Source organism: Pelodiscus sinensis, chromosome 5, assembly GCF_049634645.1.
Source record: "Pelodiscus sinensis isolate JC-2024 chromosome 5, ASM4963464v1, whole genome shotgun sequence".
Taxonomy (NCBI): Eukaryota; Metazoa; Chordata; order Testudines; family Trionychidae; genus Pelodiscus; species Pelodiscus sinensis.
The window spans coordinates 19,104,450-19,124,574 of NC_134715.1; the positions used below are offsets into that span (position 1 = coordinate 19,104,450).

The 20,125-nt window shown below is 44.4% G+C and overlaps 1 protein-coding gene across 1 annotated transcript in view; it reads right to left on the reverse strand.

The window, feature by feature from the left end:
- Positions 1–20,125, reverse strand: part of HPGDS (hematopoietic prostaglandin D synthase) — a 67,791-nt gene that overhangs the window by 12,937 nt on the left and 34,729 nt on the right. Inside the window, exon 3 of the mRNA XM_006111950.3 lies at positions 5,514–5,606. Within this exon, the coding sequence (XP_006112012.1) occupies positions 5,514–5,606 (93 nt within the window). The remainder of the gene's footprint in view (positions 1–5,513; positions 5,607–20,125) is intronic.

The window sequence follows — 20,125 nt, forward strand, 5'->3', positions numbered from 1 at the left end:
CTGAAGCATTGTACCCTTCTCTCCTACCACCGCCAGCTCCTATGCCATCTCTTTCAGAACTAGCCCTCCTGCAAGACCAAGCCCCAGAATCGGAAAAGCAGGAGTGGAGACTGGCAGGGTGCACCTTGCACCCAGATCACTTGTGGCGCAGCTCTGACGGCCGCATTGTTGCCCCAGTGGTCTTGCTACCTCACCTTGCCTCCGTGCTCCATGGATTGTCGCATGTTGGCAAAGGGGGGATGGTGGCAATCCTAAAGCAAAATTGGTTTGCTCCTAAATTCTCCCAAGCAGCTAAAGATTACTGTCTGGCTTGCCCTGTCTGCCAAACCCACAACGTGGGTAAACCTGTAAAGACTGTTCCGGCAACCAGACCTCCGCCTTTGGGACCATTTCTGAATTTATTCAATTGCCTAAATGTCAATCCTTTGAATATGTACTGGTTATTGTTTGTTTGTTTTCGGGATGGGTAGAAGCTTATCCCTGCAGGAAAGCGGATGCCATCACAGTAGCTAAGAAACTTCTAAATCATTACATCCCATCATGGGGAATACCCCTGGTGATCTCCAGCGATAGAGATACCCACTTTACTGGACAAATTGTTCAAAAACTGGCAAAGTACTACTCTATCAGACAAGCACTGCACTGCCTGCGACACCCGGAGAGCGCAGGAGCAGTAGAGAGAGGTAACGGGATTTTAAAGAACAAACTTGCTAAAATATGTGAGGACTCTGGCTTAACATGGGTAGAAGCACTCCTTATTGCCCTAATGAGCATGAGAGCCACTCCTAATCAGAACACTTGACTCAGTCCACATGAAATTGCATGTGTCTGACCTATGAGACTGTTAAGCAGCCCCGACATTAACCTGGCTGATGCCACGCTTGTTAAAGGAAGCATAGTCAAGTATTGTCAGGAACTTATGAGGTGTGTACAGTCCTATCATTCACAGGTTAAGGACGCCTTCCACGAGGCCCCGACGGAGCTGTGCCATAAACTACAACCAGGAGACTGGGTTTGCGTGAAAGTTCACCAGCGGAAGACTGCCCTGGAACCTAGGTGGAAGGGCCCCTACCAAGTCCTTCTGACCCCCCATACTGCTGTAAAGTGCGAAGGATTGCCCACCTGGATTCACGCATCCCACTGCAAACCTGTTCCAGCCCCTACAGAAGTTGGCCCTAACAAGGAGCATCGCAGACCTGGTACCGGCAACCCAGGTCCAGAAGCAGACGGGGATCACCACAGACCTGGTACCAGAAACCCAGGGTCAGAAGTAGACAAGGATCAGCGCAGGCTTGGTACCGGCAATCCAGGCCCAGAAGCAGACGATCCTGAAAGACCGAGGCCAAGGTACCAGCTGCGGCCCAGAAGGACCTGCCAGCGATAGGTGAAGCAATCTACGAAGTCCTGAAGAACAGCCAGCATGAGGCTAGACAAACAATTCATGTTGAGCTTATGCTTAGTCTTGTTTTTAATACCTAGTAGTTATAACCTATATGGTTCAAATGTGTTTATGCTTTTAATGAACCAAGTTTCCCAAGAATTTAATTCCACAGGTTGCTGGATATGTGCTCACAGTCCTGTACATTCAGAAGGAAGCATCCCAATGATTCCAGTCCCACTGAACAACACTCAAATGAATGGCCCATTGTTTAGTGATCTAAAGCCAAACGATACCTGGCAGGATAAAGGGTTTACTAGCCCAGGGTATATCCGCCTAGCTCTGACACCAGTTGGAAAATACTGCTGGACATGTAATGGTTCAGGGGCACGAGTGGGAAAAAGCAGGTGTGAGGTAAACATTGTCCTGAATGGGGTATGGAACAGAAACAACACCTGGGAAAATAACAAAGGCCCTTATGAGTTCGGAATCAATGGGTACTATTTGCAATGGATGATGAAGCCCCAATGCCAAAAGACCTTAACAGCAAAGGTTGGTCATTGCTTTATATGTGGTCGCCGAGCATACAAAACACTGCCCAAGGATTGGAGTGGAACCTGCTACATTGGAGCAGCCTTCCCAGCCATTCGAATCACTAACCGTCTCCCTGGTAGTAGAATCCGAAACTACCGAGAGATAACAGAAACACAGCGGTTTTGGGGAATTGCGTTCCCAGGATTGGGTGTGGCCTATGCAGTAAGAGAAATTCGGAAGCTGGAAGTAGCTTTCGAGAAAGTAGCTAATGCCACAACCAAAGCTCTCCGAGCCATGAATAAGGAACTAGGAGAAGTAAGACAAATGGTTCTCCAGAATCGGATGGCCCTAGACTATGTCCTAGCTAGTAAGGGCGGGGTTTGTGCCTTAGTAGGAAAGGAATGCTGTGTGTATATCAGTGACACCAGCAAGGAAGTGGAGGAAGATGCCTCAGAGATTGAAAAAACTGTGGAACGCCTAAATCAGGGGGAAGACTGGACCCTCTGGGGTTGGTTGGGAGGCTAGTTTGGACATGTGGGAACTTGGATTTTGCAATGTATAGTTTTAGTATTGGCTATATTCTTCTGTGCTTATTTTTGTTTCTTGCTAATCAAATGCTGTATTTCTTGTATTCTGGAAAACAAGGGACAGACCCTTACTAAAGGGAATGTGGAAGTAATGATGTTAAAATATGATAAGCAGAGAAAGGAACAAGAAATGTATATAAATACTTTAATGGAAATGGAGGTGTAAAATGGTTTCATGGTTAGCCTTTAAAAGGCTAAAAGGGGGGAGTTGCAGAAGCTGCAGAAACCATTTTATGTTTAGCTAGAAGCCATCTTTTGTAGTAGAAACCATTTCAGCTTTTTTCCTTTGCACGTAGGCCAGAGTGAACTTTCTATCACCCCGTGTGCCAGGCCAAGACAGATGTGCTATTGGAATGTGTTAATTGGGCTGGTTCAGAGAGGAGAGGTACTCCCTCGTACCTGGCCGCCATCTTGTTGATAAGGCTTTGTTTTTCCTAGTTTAATTGATTATTTCTGTAATTGGATGCCCTGACATCAGACTGTTTGGTTAAGGGTATAAAGATACTAGGATTGATTGTATTAGCCAGCCTCACTCGGCCCGGTTTTGCTTGGACCATGTTTGGCTCACTTTGCTTTTATTGGCCAATAAAACTGTCTGTTTAGCCGCGTAAACTGAGTGAAGTCTTTGCTTCGACAAAACATATATCATAAATGAGTCCCAGCAATAAAAGCAATACAAAATGCTCTTTGTTGCATTGAAATGTTTAAAAGATACCTGTGTAAACTTAACATTGACTAGTAATATTTTCAAAATGAACTGAAAGGCTTTGTTTTTTGGGGGAGTTTGCTTTTGCTTTTTACTTTCCATGGTGTTTTGGAGGGGTTTAGTGTTTTGTTTTTGGGGGAGGCCTGGGATAACAGTATCACTAAAACCTAAATCTGAGCTGGGAACAGCATCCCTCCAATTGCTTGGAGTGAGCTAAGTCAACAACTGTAGCAGGGAAAAGTTTGTAGACTCCTGAAATCAGGACCTATTAGGTATGAAATTGATGTGAAATAATATCTTTTTAAGGTGTATGTTATATACAAGTGGTTGGGATTTTTGAAGGAGCTTATTGCCAGCCCCCAGCATTTACATTTCCTGAGCCAGTTCCCAAAATACCATGTTTTAAATTAATGTGTTTTCGTCTTTCTATTTGCTAGCATGTTGTTAGCATAGTTCGAATTTCAAGCCAATCTCTGATCGTTCAGGTCTAGAAACTGACTGCTTTAATGACAGTGGAGTTGTGCATGTAATTGCAAGTACAGGAGCTGGGGCTTTACATCAAGCACTAAAACCACAAGTTGGCAACCCAGGACACCTAATAGCTTTGGATGCTTTGAAAATCCTAACCGTATTTTTAAGTGTGTGTGTTTACCCTGTCTGCTTTCATATTGATGCCATAACTGCAGTGTCTGACCTGCTAAAAAATAGTTCTACTCTTACTTCCTGGCAGGTGAGACTTTAAAATGCTAGAATAGAAGTATGGTTGAGGGTTGAGTGTGCAGAATCCAGGGGAAGAAGGTGGTATTTGGCACACACAACCCTGATTGTGAGAGTAATGGGTCTCAGAAATGAATTCTACATTTCTTTCTGGCCATGTTCAAGTCATTCCTATCATAGCCTAGACCTACTCCTTTGAAAGTCTTCTCTTCTGCTTCATTCCTGCAACTTTCACGTTCACGGGTTCCAGCAAACCTTGCAGGAATGAAGCAGAAGACACACACATACACTTACCTTAAAAAAACCTAGGCTCTGTTTATTTGACAGGAGGGCGGGAAGGGAAGGAAGAAGCCAGTGGCTTTCACCCCATCTCACATTGGCAGCTAGGTGGTGGTTCAGTCTTTTCTCAGGTCCAATTTTTTGGGGGAATAGGTCAGTTCCATGTGTCAGCTTTCAGGAATAGACAGCCTTCAAGCCATCTGTTATGCAACATCATCAGGACTGGCAACAGTCCTGTTCATACTGTTTTTGATTCTGATAGTTCTAGACTTCTGTTGCCAGGTGGGGAAGTCAGATTGCTTGAGAACTTTAAAACTGCTATAATACATTGAAAAGAACAAACTGGCATGCAGGGATGGATTACCCAATAGGCAGACTAAGCATGTGCTTAGGGCACCAGCAAAGCAGGGGCACCAAAAAAAGAAGAGGAGATTTTACGGTATAGTATTGTTTTTATTTTGAATTACATATGGGGGGGCACCATAATCTTTTCAGTGCTTAGGGCCTCTAAAGGTCTTAATCTGGCCTGCTGGCATGGTTGGATGGCTGGACCATGAGATTGTACTTGCTCTAATTTCTATGAAAGGCAGGAATCCAGGTGAGACGTTTCACAGTATGAATATATATCTTTTTAATTGTACCCACACTCTATCTGGAATCCAGCTAGTATATCCAGGAACTTCAGCTTGATTTAATACTCGAGTTCTAGCATAGTTCTTCTGGCTGGCAGAGTTTGGGATGTCTTATGATATTTGTGCGGTAAAAGTGTACTGTAGACTCGTCTAACACAGCTCATAGAAAACTATCTGTCTTACTTGCATTTGCCAGGAAACTGTTGAAGCTGCGGAAGTAACAAAATCTTACTGTTTTAATGGTTTGAACAACTTGATGTATTACCTCTGTAGAAATATACCTTACTAACATCACCACCCCCAACACACACACATACATACCACCGCCATATGGCATTTCTGGGTGCAAAGATGCTTTAAACTAACATCTCAATTGTAGCAATCTAGTGTAGGGTAGTCTCAGCTACACCACTTCAGGACCTGTAACATCACACCATGTCCATTAAATTTCCTTGATCAGATTAAATGAAACTGCAGCAGGAAAGGTCGACAACAGATACATTTTGTTGCTTTGTGCAAACCACTTGTCAATATTGTCCTTTTCATATTGATTTCTGATCATTTAAACTTTACAGACTGGATCTTTGTATTGTCATGGCTCAGCATGTGTCAGCAGGTATCATTAAACACAGGAGCAGTCAGATGTATTAAGAGAGTAGGAGTGTAATATAAGATATTACCTGTTTCTTTGGCCAGGTATCTGCCTATGGCCAGGCTCTGATGAATGATAACTCCGTCCACTTCTAAGATGGGGATTTTTCCAAATGGGATAGCTTTAAAAAAATCACAAATGGAAAACATGAGAACAATGTTAAACTCATCAGTGTAGTACTTTGCACTTACAATAGTGTCTTCCTCTGAGAATCTCAAAGCACTTAACTTTTTCACAGGACCCATAAGGTTCTGTTTTACACATGGATAAACAAAGACACAAGGTTAAGTGACTTTCCCAAGGTCACTTTGTAATGTAATGGTAGAGCAGGAAATAGAACTCAATTTTGTGCTCTTATGACTGAACGTGCTACCTCAGTGTGTGGAATTCTGCAGATCAATTAGCATGCAAGGATAATTTTCAGTAGGTTTATTTTTCTAATATTTTTCCTCCTAATAAGATAGAGTTTGGATGTTACAGACAAAGTGTCAGTCTAAACTTTATAACTCTGAAGAAATTAAGAGTTAGGTTTAGGGGCCGGTAGGGATGTGGGGTAACACAAATTTATTTGTTGTTGTTTTAAAGAAAAATTATATTTAGTGACTCAGACATTTTTTCTTCCAAAAATACATTGTGGCAGGAAATACATCAAGCATTTCAGCTGACAGACCACCAGCAGAGGAACAATGGATGCAGAAGGGGCTATATTATAGTAAGCTTAGGCTGCTTCTGACACCAAGACACAAATTACAGATCTAATGCAGTACATTGTGACCTGGCTTCCATTCCACAGATTGGAGAAAAAAATAGTCTACTCCAGGCAAGCCACAAAGTCTGAGAAATTGGTAGGGAGGGAAGGTCTAACCAAAAGCAAAATTGGCATGGCTATTCCAAGAGACTAGGACAGGGGTGGCCAACCCATTAACAAAGAGAGCCAAAACAGCAAAAAACCGCACCAGAATTGTCAACCCCCCCCCCCTCCAAAAGCCCCCGAGAACAGAATTGTTGAGCAAAAACAAGAAAAGGAGGCTGCCCCTTTAAGACGGCCACCATCTTGGGCACCATTTTTAAAACCCCACAGCTCCGACCTGGTAAGCACAGGGAAGCCGGGGACCGGGGGGAGCCAGTGGGGGAAGGGGACCATTTGGGGGAGTGCAGGAGCAGCTTTGCAAGTCGCACTTTTGGGGGGGCAAGATCTTCATGAGTCTCAGGTTGGCCGCTGCTGGACTAGGAGTTATCTCTGGTATCAATAGTGCAACTCAAATTTAGAGGAGACCAAAGTTTAAAAAAAGTTAAATAAAAATGTCATTGGCCCAGGAGTGTAATGTAGCTAGAAACTCAAGTTCTTCTTTTTTTATATCTAGGAGTCTTAACTGGGTTGGTACAAATCCTTGGAAATGTTAGTTCTGCCACATTCCCATCTTAATTGCATGTAGGTAGGTGGCTGTGAGATGGAAGGAGACTGAAGTGTAAGATAAGGCAGCCCAGAGGAAGAGGGGGCTCTATCTATTTGAAGCTGAGCAAAAAAAGCTAAGGAGTTGAGATGCATCTTGTTCCTTTACGGAGAGAAATACTGGAAGTGTGTACTCACCTGGCCTATACTAACCACTATGCCAGCCTCAGGACACTGAGGTGTAGGTCCACAAAGTGTGAGACCCGGAATAAAATGTTTTGAGGAGTTAGACGTTGGGGAGTGTGGTGGGGCAACTGCCCCACACTGGGGTTAATACAGGCTGGAGGGAGCCTGTGCAGAGCCCTGGCCAATCAGAGGGAAGCTTTTAAAGAACCAATCGGGGTGTAACTTGCTGGGGCCTCAATATAAAGGGAGCTGCCCAGCAGAAAGAGATAGTTAGGCCCTGACTAGGGAAGATGCAGGACCAGTTCCTAGAGAGGCATCTTTGCTAGAGCAATGCTGGAAGGCTAGCGAGAGGGAGACTTGCCTGAGTCCTGCCAGGCTGCTAGGCTTACCACTAGGGCCAGGAGGGAGCGAAGTTCACAGGGGAAGTGGCCCAGGGAATAGAAAACGGGAGAGGGGAATACAGGAGGGTAGGACAAGGCTGCTGCCAGAAGGCCCCTGGGTCGAGATCCACAATAGTGGGTGGGCCTGGGTCCCCTCCTTCCCATTTTTATACAACATCTAGCCACCATTGTTTTGTGGCCTGGGAGGACTGCACCTTGCCCGTGAGGTGAGGGGCTAGACTTGGAGGCCACAATCAGCTACCGTGGCTGCAGAGACCCAGGACAGCTGATTAAACCTCTGAAAGAGGGACGAGACAGAGCTGTAGGGGGCACTGCTGGAGGGCAGTGTCCTGTAGTGACAAGGGTCCAGAATCAAACCGTGAACAGAGCAGAGTGATGGGAGAGACAGAGGGAGGCAACCTGCTGACAAGAGCTAATTCCCAGTGCTACCGGCAGGAGGTGCCGTGGTGGTGAGTCGCATCCTGTGACAGGCTATGAGAGGATCTCTGGAAATTCTCTATATGATGTAAAGTTGAAGGAGATTGTGTACCTAAAGAGTAGTGCGAGTCTCAATATTTAAGACAAAGACCTGAGCATTTAGCATGGCAAGAGTCTGCCTGTGGGGAACTAGCTACCATACTATCTGCTCACCTACTGATGGAATTTTAAATTTCAAGCACTACAGAAAATGCTGTTCAGGTAAATTACAAGTATACCTGAGTGTTGATGATAGCAAGAAAATCAGACCCGATATCTTAGCCCCCTTAAAGTGAGTGTAAACATGATTTATGCTCATTTTGCAGCCCCTTTAGTCTGTCAGAACAGTGTAAAGAGATCATAGTGTAACTGATAATGGAAAGGAATGTTAAACTGCATTATACGTTATGCTAGATGGTACTGTGTATAAATTACTTTATTTAAACAAATCCCCACCATATTGGGCAGAGCATTAAAGGCTCCTGGGATGAATATATAAGCAAGCTCTGTGATGTGTCCATATCTGGTCCAGAAGAACATGAGGTGGTGTCAGGAGCAAACTAAGAAGAATAACAGAAGGAACAGAGCAGCAAAGGTTGCTAGATTCATCAGCATGCCATTCTTTGATGCCCCAGAGAACTTCATCTCTGAAAAACCTTCAGAACGGACTGGCTGGAAACAAGATTTTTCTCTGCAAACAAACTCCCCAAAGAAACTGAAGATACATAGGGGTTTTCTTTAATTTATGCTGTGGGAAAGTAAGAAGCCGGTATGTTTAAATCCTTTGACTTCACTGAAGACATTCACAAAGGTGACTATGAAAGGGTTCTGGTTATGTTTGATGCATATTTTTTATGAAAGAGCATGTTTTCATCACAGAATTCAATAATTTGGAGGACATTTTGAATGTTTTATAAGAACTTCGCATATATTGGCTGAAAACCTGTGATTTTTGGAAATGCAAAACATGAAAATATCCATGTCTCGTTATTGGGTTAACAGTTTTTAAAAAAAAGCACAACCCTTTGGCAGCAGCCACAACTGAAGAGAGATTTAACCATAGGTGCAGAGAGCAAAGCAGTTGGAATTAGTCAAAATGACAAAAGGCAGGAACAATTTGAAAAACATGAAACTGGCATAGATGCTATAAAGAGACCCTTGAGTGTTAAGTAATTATGATAAAACTTTTGAGGAAAGGAGAGAGAACCTCCAGGTTTAGGAGGGCAAAATGCAGCCTCCATGCATGATGTTTGAAAAAAGTTATTTCCCAAGAGTTGATGAGTGTCCAGCCAGAGATGCAAGATGTAATACTTGCACAAAATATGGACGTTTTCAACTGTTTATCACATCAAAGCATTCATATAACAGATAATTGAGCCATTGTTTCTGGGATTGCTCACTTGTGATTATAGCGAACCCAGCTTTGAGAGTGGAACTAAACATTCATGGTGAGGCTATCGACCTTAAATTTGACTCAGAAGCTGATGTCACAGTTATCTCAGTAGGGACTTAAAATCTCCTTCAGCCCTTCCCAGAGCTGCAGATACTATTTAGCCCTGGAGGTATTTTTAACTGCATAAGCCAGCTAACCACAGAAATACGAAGACAAAAGCTATGTGATCAACAGCCTTGTCAGCCTCAGAGTGTATCTAGTGAAAAAAGTGGAAGAATTCAATAGAATATTTAGTGACAGGGGACTTCAGAAAGGAAATCCAGTCTACATCGACCTGGCAGGATTCCTATCCCATTGTTGTTACATAACGTGGAAATTGAGTTGATTTGGATGGAATGGATTGTCCTAGTAATAGAGAATATCTCTGAGCTGTCTGCTTATTGTTCTCCTGTGTTGCCACTTTTAGGTTAACTAGCTCCTCTCCAGAGGAAGAGGCGCCTCAGACCCGGGATAGGTAGAGTGGATGTACATTAAGACTTAGTGGTGCCCCAAATTTTGGGGTGCACTACGCAGTTGCATATTTTGTGTATGGGTAAGGACAGCCTTTCCCAAGTCATATGTGATTTGACACCAACAGTGGAGAGTTCAACAGAAACCTTGGACATCTATAGTTTGTTCCTCACAGAGAACACTAACAGAGCGAACTCTGACGATGGCAGATGCAGAACAAGACAAAAACTCAAGGATACCAAACTGACCACAACCAATCTTTGCAACTAATGGACAGCCAGATGGCTATATGATTATACATTCAGGACATGAAAATGTTAACAATTCAGAGAGACAACAGACTGAGCTTCAAATACAGTGTGATGGCATAAATATGAAAAATGGTAGGAATATGCAACTTAAAGGGGAGATGGAATGTTAAACTGCATTAGATGAGGCAGCCACTGGGTGACACAGAGTTTAAAATACTTTAGCTCAGTGGTTCCCAACTTTTTCAAGCATACAGACCCCTTTTTAATCTATTAACATTTCACGGACTCCCCTCTCTGGGGAAGGAAAGGAAAGGATCTGGCCTACTGTGGTGGACCCAATCCTTATTTTTAAACTTTCCACGGACCTTTTGCAGTACGGTAGTCCATGGCCCACCGTTTGGGAACCTCTGCCTTAGCTAAAGTTGTTTTTTAAGTTTTTCCTGTTACAGATTAACTCAGCTACCCCTCTGAAGCTTATCTACTCACTGTCTCTCTTTTTTCTTCCTCCCCTCCTTTTTTTCTCCTTTTCTTTCTCTCCCCCTCCCCCCCCCCCCCCGGCTCCCTTCCCGTATGTATTCTTGGATCTGACCTTCTAACACTCCTGTCATCTGACGAAGGAGGCTGTGCCCATGAAAGTTCATGATACTATCTACATATTTTGTTAGCCTTTAAGGTGCCACTAGTCTATTTGTTGTTTTTTTAAGTTTTTCCTGTTACAGACTAATGCGGCTACCCCTCTGAAGCAAAAGGAACCACTGAGTTCTTTTCATTTACTCACAACATCACAGTCTTTTCTACATGAGAAAATTATATCCATATTCCAAATTGGGTTAGTTAGATTGGTGCACTGTCCTTGGGTGAATGCTCTTATTTCAGTTTAGAGAGGCCTTATATGGGTTTAATTTGGGGTTGATTTCCTACTGATTTATGCTGAATCAATACACACCAAAGTAACTATCCACACACCAGGTTTGCACCAGCTAAACTAAATCAATTTCAAAATGGATTTAGTTAAAATGGTGCAATGCTCTTGTGTAGATAAGGCCTAACCTCTCACCCCTTCTTTAAGTCTATGTCTACACTGCAGGCTTCTTGCGCAAGAGTTCTCGTGCAAAAGGTCTTCCACATGGCCGAGTGCTTTTGCACAAGAGATGTGCTTTTGCACAAGAGCATCCATGGCAGTGTGGACGCTTTCTTGCACAAGAAAGCTCTGATGGCCATTTTAGCCATAGGGCTTTCTTGCACAAGAAACCCCTGTGCAAAAAGGCTTATACCTCATGGGGAGAGGAATAACTCTTGCGCAAAAAGCTCTCTCTTCTGACGATCTACTGTAAACTTTCTTGTGTGAGAATGGGCTTGTAGTGTGGATGCTCTGCAAGAACAGCTGTTCTTGCGCAAGAAGCCTTCAGTGTAGACCTAGCCTATACGTTTGTGGTGATTTGATGTATCTGTTACTGCTTCAGTGCTATTTAATCCTTGCCATTTCTGCCACAACTCCTGTTTCTCCAGTGCTAACAAATTGCATAGATTTCAGTGGGTACAATACATCACAGTGAGCATCTCCAGGGGCAAAAAAGAAATTAGAGTCCCCAATGAAATGTGTATGTGAGGGGGTGCGAGAGAGAGAATACGAAAGAAGGAAAAACAGCAGAGCATGGTGTGTCCAGGACTTGCAAACAGAACTCAGTCAATATGGAAACAGATCAACATTTAACTCGTAGCTCTGTTTAACATGTAGTACAGGTTGAAACTCTTGTAACCAGGATTCTCTGATCTGGCACCAACCATTGGTCCGGCATGGATGTTGCAGAACCAGGGGGTCTTGGTGGAGGGCCAGCAGTAAGGATCCCTACAGGGCTGCCCGCAGGGAGCTGATGGTGGGGCTGCCCAGCCCGTGACGCCGGAGCTGGGATCCCCAGCACAAAGCATGTGCACGGCTGCCCAGGGAGCCTGGCATGCGATGTGTGGTGCTGCTCACGGAGCCCCGGCTCAGCACATTCCGCTGGTCAGGAAGCCACTGCACGTGGGCTGGCTAGAGACCGTGGAGCACAGTGTGCACTGCTGCCTGGAGCCACGGCAGCGATGGCTGCCCAGCAGGTTGGCATGGCCCACAGGAGGTGGGGAGCTGGCTGGGAGGCCAGTGGCTGGTCCTGGGGAGCCTGTGGTAGGGGTCCAAAAATGACTCACCCCTCCCCCACCGGTCTGGCAAAATCCCTCCTCCAGGACTAGTCCAGACCCCAGGTTGCTGAACCAGGGAGGTAGGGTTGCTCGATGGTTTCAACAAAAATACCAGACACACTTGACATTACATCACAATCTACATTACTTTGTATTTAGAAAATACCGGACATTTCTATTTTCTCATTTATATTTTCTCAATTTGTTTCCCGAACAGAAAGCTCAAATACTGGACTGTCTGGTTCAAAACCAGACAGCTGGCAACCCTAGAGGGAGGTCCAACCTTATACACAAAAGACATTGGGTAAGAGAATTTAGATGTGAAATCCAACTCTGCATGACCCAGCTGGCAGCCGCAGAGAATTCAAGAGGTCATGTATGCAATTTCACTAGGCAACCAAGCATTTACACATGCACAGTACTATTGACTCAACTTTTTTTTTTAAGTGCAATATCCCTGGGTGCCAGATTAAATTTCGGTGATGTGGCTGCTTACACAAAGAAGAGGGCCAGAGAAAATTAGAATTACATCTCCTGGGTGAGAGAGCACGTGCTGTTAGCCACTAATGACACACTAACAGAGCTGTTCAGCAAACAAAATTTCTTATGCCTGTTATCTAGAGAGCAACCAGTTCCAAGCCACAGCAATGTGTTACTGAATTTAGAATCCTAGAGGAAGGCACATTCTTGCATGCTGAATGGAAAGACCCCAGAACTGTTGGACCCTAATTACCAATTTGCATAAAGATATGTGCTCCTCCACTGGCATAGCTGAACCTTTTTATTTCAGTGAGAGAAACTGGGTAAAAAGTTGTACAGTACGATACATGCCTGCCATGAGGAAGTGATTACATTCAAAACTGTGATTGTGTTGGACAGTTTTAATAGTTGGCAGCTCCAGATGGATCAGGTGCAGTGGTTGATCAGCAGTGAAGGAGTTAAGAGAAGAAATGGCAGTGGCACCACAAGATTTCAGCTGACTTTTCTGAAATTGTGCTGGCTGAAGAGTGGATAAGTTTCCGCAAAACATTTGTGGTTGCCATTAAAACAAAATGTCACATAATAAAGTGGTTTTCAACCTGTGGTCTTATGGACTAACTCCTGTGGTACACAGACTGTGTCTACAATTTCCAAAGAGATCTGCAGTCACAGTTTGAAATGTTTTGGGTGTCTACAAATGAAAAAAGGTCGCAAACCATTGTTTTACCCTACGAATTTCAAATGAGTCAATAGCTTTAGAAAATTCAATTACAACAAAAGAACATAAATCATACAGAACGTTGCCGCCTTGACAGTTGAGAATGAAGACTGAGACACAGGAAATATGGCTTATTACTGGTTTATCAACTTTATAAGTACAAAATCCTGTTTGTTTTGTTAGTTTCAGGAAAAGTATAGCACAGGAGTGGCCAGACTTCCCAATTGTCCCAGCCTCATATGACAGTCCTCAGAAGTTTGAGACACACAGTGTGTCTGCCAAACCTTGGGGTGGTGACAGCTTGGCTTCAGCCCCACTCTGCTGAAGCCCTGAGCCCAGATAGGCATGCCCTGTAGACCTGAAGTCCCAAGAGACCTCCCTGCTGAGTAGAAGGCAGTGTGTGTGTTGGGGGGGGAGAGGGGGGGCATGGTGTCACATGTCCCTGCTGACTTTTGCCAGGGTTTGCTGGCCCCATTTTGTCATAAGGTGCTGCTGGGCTTCCTCGCTGCATGGCAGCTGCTCAAACAGACATGATGGGAGCTGTGGCTATGAAGGGAATGAGCTGGAAAACATCTGGAGACTGCAGGAGGAGTCATGCTTTTGCTTCTGTCTCTCCACGTGGAGCTATAATCTGGAAGCTGCAAGGAGGGTTTGCTGAGACTAAGGGGAGAGGCATGCCGGAAGGAAGGAAGGAAGCATGACTCATACTGTTGGAGGGGCCATCTCTCTCAGCAGGCACCAGCGGTCTCTGGCAGGAGCTCCTAGCCCCACCACCCTGATACAGGGCAGAAACCCCAAGTCACCCCTCTCTCAGTAGGCAAAGGATGTGGAGGAGCATGAGGGGCTTCACGAGCTACAGCTCTCAAGCCATGATTTGGACACCCCTGTTATAGACCCTCAAATTCTGTTTACTCACAGAGGCCCATTAACTGTTTTTTTCACGTTGTCACCATGGGGGATGTCAAGCTTCACATTTGTTAAGCACTTTTGCTCAGACAACCTAATTTTTCTTGGAAAAGTGGCTCATTTTGGAGCTCTAAATTTGCTGAAGTATGGCTTTTTTGGGGTGTATGACATGGGTGCATTTTTCATTAGTAGTATAAATACAAAACCGATCCCTTTTGGATAGTTTTATTGCAGATGTTTTCCCCTATTTTTAAATTAGAATTCAAGAGGAATAGATCTTTCCATAAAATATGTGACAGATAATGTCCCCATCCGTAATAATCAGACATAAACTGGATGACAGACCCCTGGAAATGAGCAAATGTGGATTAAGAAGTTTCAGTGAAGAAAGACAAGAGAAAATATTAACACCTAACATTTGAATATAAGTGATTGTTCTGAACCAGCAGCATCATATAGTCCTCCAAATATGATCTTATGTAATAAATGGGGGAAAAGGGAAAAGCAGAAAATATTATATTTTCCTATCCTGTCCATGATTCCTGTATTTGTATATATGATAAAAGTAAGAATATGCACTGTATGTGTTTGATAGGAATAACCAATCTCTTCTCCAGGGCAGAGCTACCGGGTGTATTTTGATACTTCACAAAATAAACACGATCATGCTTATAAATCATTGTAAAGGTCTAATATTTCATGAGGGATCCTTCTTTAGAACTTGTGTAGTATATGAAACCAGTGTGTGTGGCAGATGCTCAAATTGTTTTACAGTTTTCTCTCTCAGAATAATAGTGACTTGATTAGGGATATGTAACACACATTTAATTATTCCATATAATTGGGCAGGGGTACAGCTATAAAAGTTTAAATTCCCCTGGTATATTTTCAAATTCCCGGTGTAAAAGTGAAATGCCTTTTTCCTCTGACGAGTCACTGCCAGTGTTCCCTGTAAGCTGTGTGGCCATTCAGGAGCCACATGACTCCTAGCCAATGGCTCCTCTCTTGCCACAGTTACAACTCCTCAGCCTTTTCTCACAGGCAATGTTACTGTTGCTGCAGCCCCTGCTGATGTGCCCCTGCTCTCCAACAGACCCTGGGCCACTCAACAGCCCCCTAGTTTTCAAGCTGCCTCCTATGGTTGGATCCCTGGAGAGCCGGTTCCCTTTCTGGGCTAGACTTTTTAAAATAGTTTCCCCCTCCTTCCTGCTATTGACCAAGAGGGGGGACTGAAAAGGTATCTCTCCGGGTATGTCTACACTACCCTCCTAGTTCGAACTAGCGGGGTAATGTAGGCATACCGCACTTGCAAATGAAGCCCGGGATTTGAATTTTCCGGGCTTCATTTGCATAAGCGGGGAGCCGCCATTTTTAAAACCCCGCTGGTTCGAACCCCGTGCAGCGTGGCTACACGGGGCTCGAACTAGGTAGTTCAGACTAGGATTCCTATTCCGAACTACCGGTACACCTCGTGGACGGGGTTCGAACCAGAGGGGTTTTAAAAATGGCGGCTCCCCGCTTATGCAAATGAAGCCCGGGAAATTCAAATCCCGGGCTTCATTTGCAAGTGCGGTATGCCTACATTACCCTCCTAGTTCGAACTAGCGGGGTAGTGTAGACATACCCTCCAAGACTGTTCTTATTTCTTCTCTTTCCCTTCTGTCTCATTGTTCTCCTCTTCCTGAGTCCTCTTTCCCTTCACTACTCTTCCCCATTTCTTCTTTTCCATATTGATTCTCACCCTTCATTTCAGCTGTGTTTCCATGAGTGATTCACCTTCCTCCTCCCTTCTTCGGGCTTATGTGAACTGTTCCCTCTCTATCCCTTTTTGACTCCCTTAAGAGTTGATAGTGCTGCTGGCATCCAAGCCAGCCATGGGTCAGTGGTCAAGCTTTCATTCAAATATGGTACAATCCAGCAGCCTAGCCATTCCCCAGTTGGCATTTGGGTTGTCGAGAAACTGACAATCCATTAGATTCAGCATTGTTTGCTGTGTTTGTCTGTCTGTTGAAATGACAATCCCATCCTTCCCAAAATCAAATACAGAATCTGTTTCTTTGCAGTTACATGAATGTTTGCTTAAACTGAGCCATGGAAAACAAAGGTTTAGTGTCTGATGTCAGAAACATTTTCAAGAGGGAGTTTGTTGGAAAGGGTAAATGGAAGGATATTTAATTTTAGAACAGTATCTTAGAAAGCCAATAGAGAGGAAGAATTGGCTTGTGGTGAAGGGATTTGACTGAGACTCAAGAGAGCTGGGCTCAGTTTTTGTCTCTGCAATACAATTCCCATGTGACAATGGTCAGGTCACTTCATCTCCCCATGCCATAGTTCTCCTCCTGTAAAAAAAGGGTTTGATCACCTTTTTCACACCCTGTCTGACTTGTGTATGTAAAACATAACCTTGTTTGGGTGGGAATTACCCTTTAAAACACATAGTACAACTGATTGAAGTTGAGCCCTTCAGATATTATCATAACACACACAAACTATAGTGAGTGTTTCTTTTCAAAGTGACTGTTCCCCATGAGACTGACTGGTGTCATGTGAAGCTATTTTATCCCATTCTAGCAAGATCCATTGAGGAAAAAGGATGAACATCTCCTGAAAAATCATTGCTTGCCTTCTGCTGACAGATCATAGAATCATAGAGGTGGAAGAGACCTCAGGAGGTCATCAAGTCCAGCCCGCTGCCCAAGGCAGTACCAATCCCAACTAAATCATCCCAGCCAGGGCATTGTCAAGCCGAGACTTAAAAACCTCTAGGGATGGAGATTCCACCACCTCCCTAGGTAACCCATTCCAGTGCTTCACCACTCTCCTAGTGAAATAGATTTTCCTAATATCCAACCTAGACCTCTCCCAATGTAACTTGAGACCATTGCTCCTTGTTCTGCCATCCGTCACTACTGAGAACAGCCTCTCTCCATCCTCTTTGGAACCTCCCTTCAGGAAGTTGAAGGCTGCTATCAAATCCCCCTCACTCCTCTCTTCTTCAGACTAAACAAACCCAAATCCCTCAGGGTATGTCTACACTACCCCGCTAGTTCGAACTAGCGGGGTAATGTATGCATACCGAACTTGCTAATGAAGCCCGGGATTTGAATTTCCCAGGCTTCATTAGCATAAAGCCGGCGCCGCCATTTTTAAAAGCCGGCTAGTGCGAACCCCGTGCCGCGCGGCTACACGCGGCACGGGCTAGATAGTTCGAACTACGTAGCCATTCCGAACTGTCTGTACTCCTCATTCCACGTGGAACGAGGAGTACAGGTAGTTCGGAATGGCTACGTAGTTCGAACTATCTAGCCCGTGCCGCGTGTAGCCGCGCGGCACGGGGTTCGCACTAGCCGGCTTTTAAAAATGGCGGTGCCGGCTTTATGCTAATGAAGCCCGGGAAATTCAAATCCCGGGCTTCATTAGCAAGTTCGGTATGCATACATTACCCCGCTAGTTCGAACTAGCGGGGTAGTGTAGACATACCCTCAGTCTCTCCTCATAAGTCATGTGCTCCAGCCCCCTAATCATTTTGGTTGTTCTCCGCTGGACCCTCTCCAATGCATCCACATCCTTTCTATAGTGGGGGGCCCAGAACTGGACACACTACTCCAGGTGTGGTCTCACCAAAGCCAAATAAAGGGGAATAATCACTTCTCTGGATCTGTTGGCAATGCTCCTCCTAATGCACCCTAGTATGCCACTAGTCCTCTTGACTACAAGGGCACACTTTTGACTCATATCCAGCTTCTCATCCACTGTAATTCCCAGGTCCTTTTCTGCAGAACTGCTACTTAACCAGTCGATCCCCAGCCTGTAACAATGCTTGGGATTCTTCTGTCCCAAGTGCAGGACTCTACACTTGTCCTTGTTGAACCGCATCAGATTTCTTTTGGCCCAATCCTCTAATTTGTCTAGGTCACTCTGGACCCTATCCCTGCCCTCCAGCATATCTACCTCTCCCCCTAGCATAGTGTCATCTGCAAACTTGCTGAGGGTTGCAATCCATCCCCTCATCCAGGTCATTAATGATGTTGAACAAAACCAACCCTAGAAAAGATCTTTGGGGCACTAAATCTCTGTTTAATCTGATTCATCTGTTTCATTACAGCAGAATACATTTTCATCACTACAATTTCCCACTCAACAGTTTGCCTCTGGACCTTTTAAGCACACTTCCAGCCTCTGAGCATTCCCTATGAAGAGACGGTAAAAATTTCACAGTGAATGAAATAAAACTATCTTGTGCTGCTTCTATGAAGTGCCTATACATTGAAATTGAACTATAGTTGTTCACATAGCATGCTGCAGATGTTACTAGCATTATGATTCAAAGACATTCTGGCACACATGCCTTTTCAATGTATTTCACATCCAGGAATTTGTAAATGTTTTGAAAAGGTCTATTAGGTGGCACTGTGGCTCTTGAATTGAGTATGTTTCTGCTAGTGATTGAAATATTGTCAATTCTATCCTTTGAATTGTATGTTTAAATCTGACTCTTTCCTGCCAAGTTTGCTTCCCAAGTTCTGCAAGATCTAGACCAAAGAGATTCTGTCTTTCCAGATTTCAATCGCTGTGCCTATTTAAATTGGGATGAATGGCGGTGAGTTCAAATTGCTTAATAGAAATTAATTTCCAAATTGCAGTTGCCCTACAATTGGGGAGTGTGTGGATCTGGGATTTTGGTTCAACGAATTATAAAGATGAAGTCAGATGAAAAATTCCTGTCTAGATATGACTTCAGGTAAAACCAAATAGCTTGAGAGGCTATAGTTGCAGTTAGCCGCATTTTTCACTACTTTTAAACTGCATTGCTCTAGCACTGGTTGATAATTTTAATTAGGGATGAGTCAAAACAAGATTGGCTACGTCTACACTGGCCCCTCTTCCGGAAGGGGCATGTAAATTTCACGAGTCGTCGTAGGGAAATCCGCGGGGGATTTAAATATCCCCCGCGGCATTTAAATAAAAATGTCCGCCGCTTTTTTCCGGCTTTTAAAAAAGCCGGAAAAGAGCGTCTAGACTGGCCCCGATCCTCCGGAAAAAGTGCCCTTTTCCGGAGGGTCTTATTCCTACTTTGAAGTAGGAATAAGACCCTCCGGAAAAGGGCACTTTTTCCGGAGGATCGGGGCCAGTCTAGACGCTCTTTTCCGGCTTTTTTAAAAGCCGGAAAAAAGCGGCGGACATTTTTATTTAAATGCCGCGGGGGATATTTAAATCCCCCGCGGATTTCCCTACGACGACTCGTGAAATTTACATGCCCCTTCCGGAAGAGGGGCCAGTGTAGACGTAGCCGATCATTTTACCCTAATCTTCCAATCAAACCCTCAACTTTTTTGGTTCAAATACCACGGAGTCTGGATCCAAACCACCCCCAGCTTTTCTTCAGCCAAAACTCCAATTCCACCCTCCTGATCGGGCAATATTTTCAGCCCTTTATGAGCTAAGGAGTTCCCTGATGGATGTAACCTATTGTGAATTGGGTCACTTCCAAGTGGGGCATGAATATTTCCCGGGGAGGTTTTGGAGGTTGCTGAGAGGCACCATCTGAGGAGAAGGGAACGGTCTTTTGACTGCTGGGGAGGCAGAGCCAGTTTAAAAATATAGTGTAGTGCATGTGCCAAACAGGAATATCTGCCCACTCTTGGATTTATCTTCCTTCCTGTAACATTCTCCCATTATGTAAAATGCTTTCGCCTGCTGCAAGTTCTTGTCTGATCACCAGTAGGAAGGAGGCAGGTCTCAGCAGGACTGCCAGGCTGTCAGGGTGG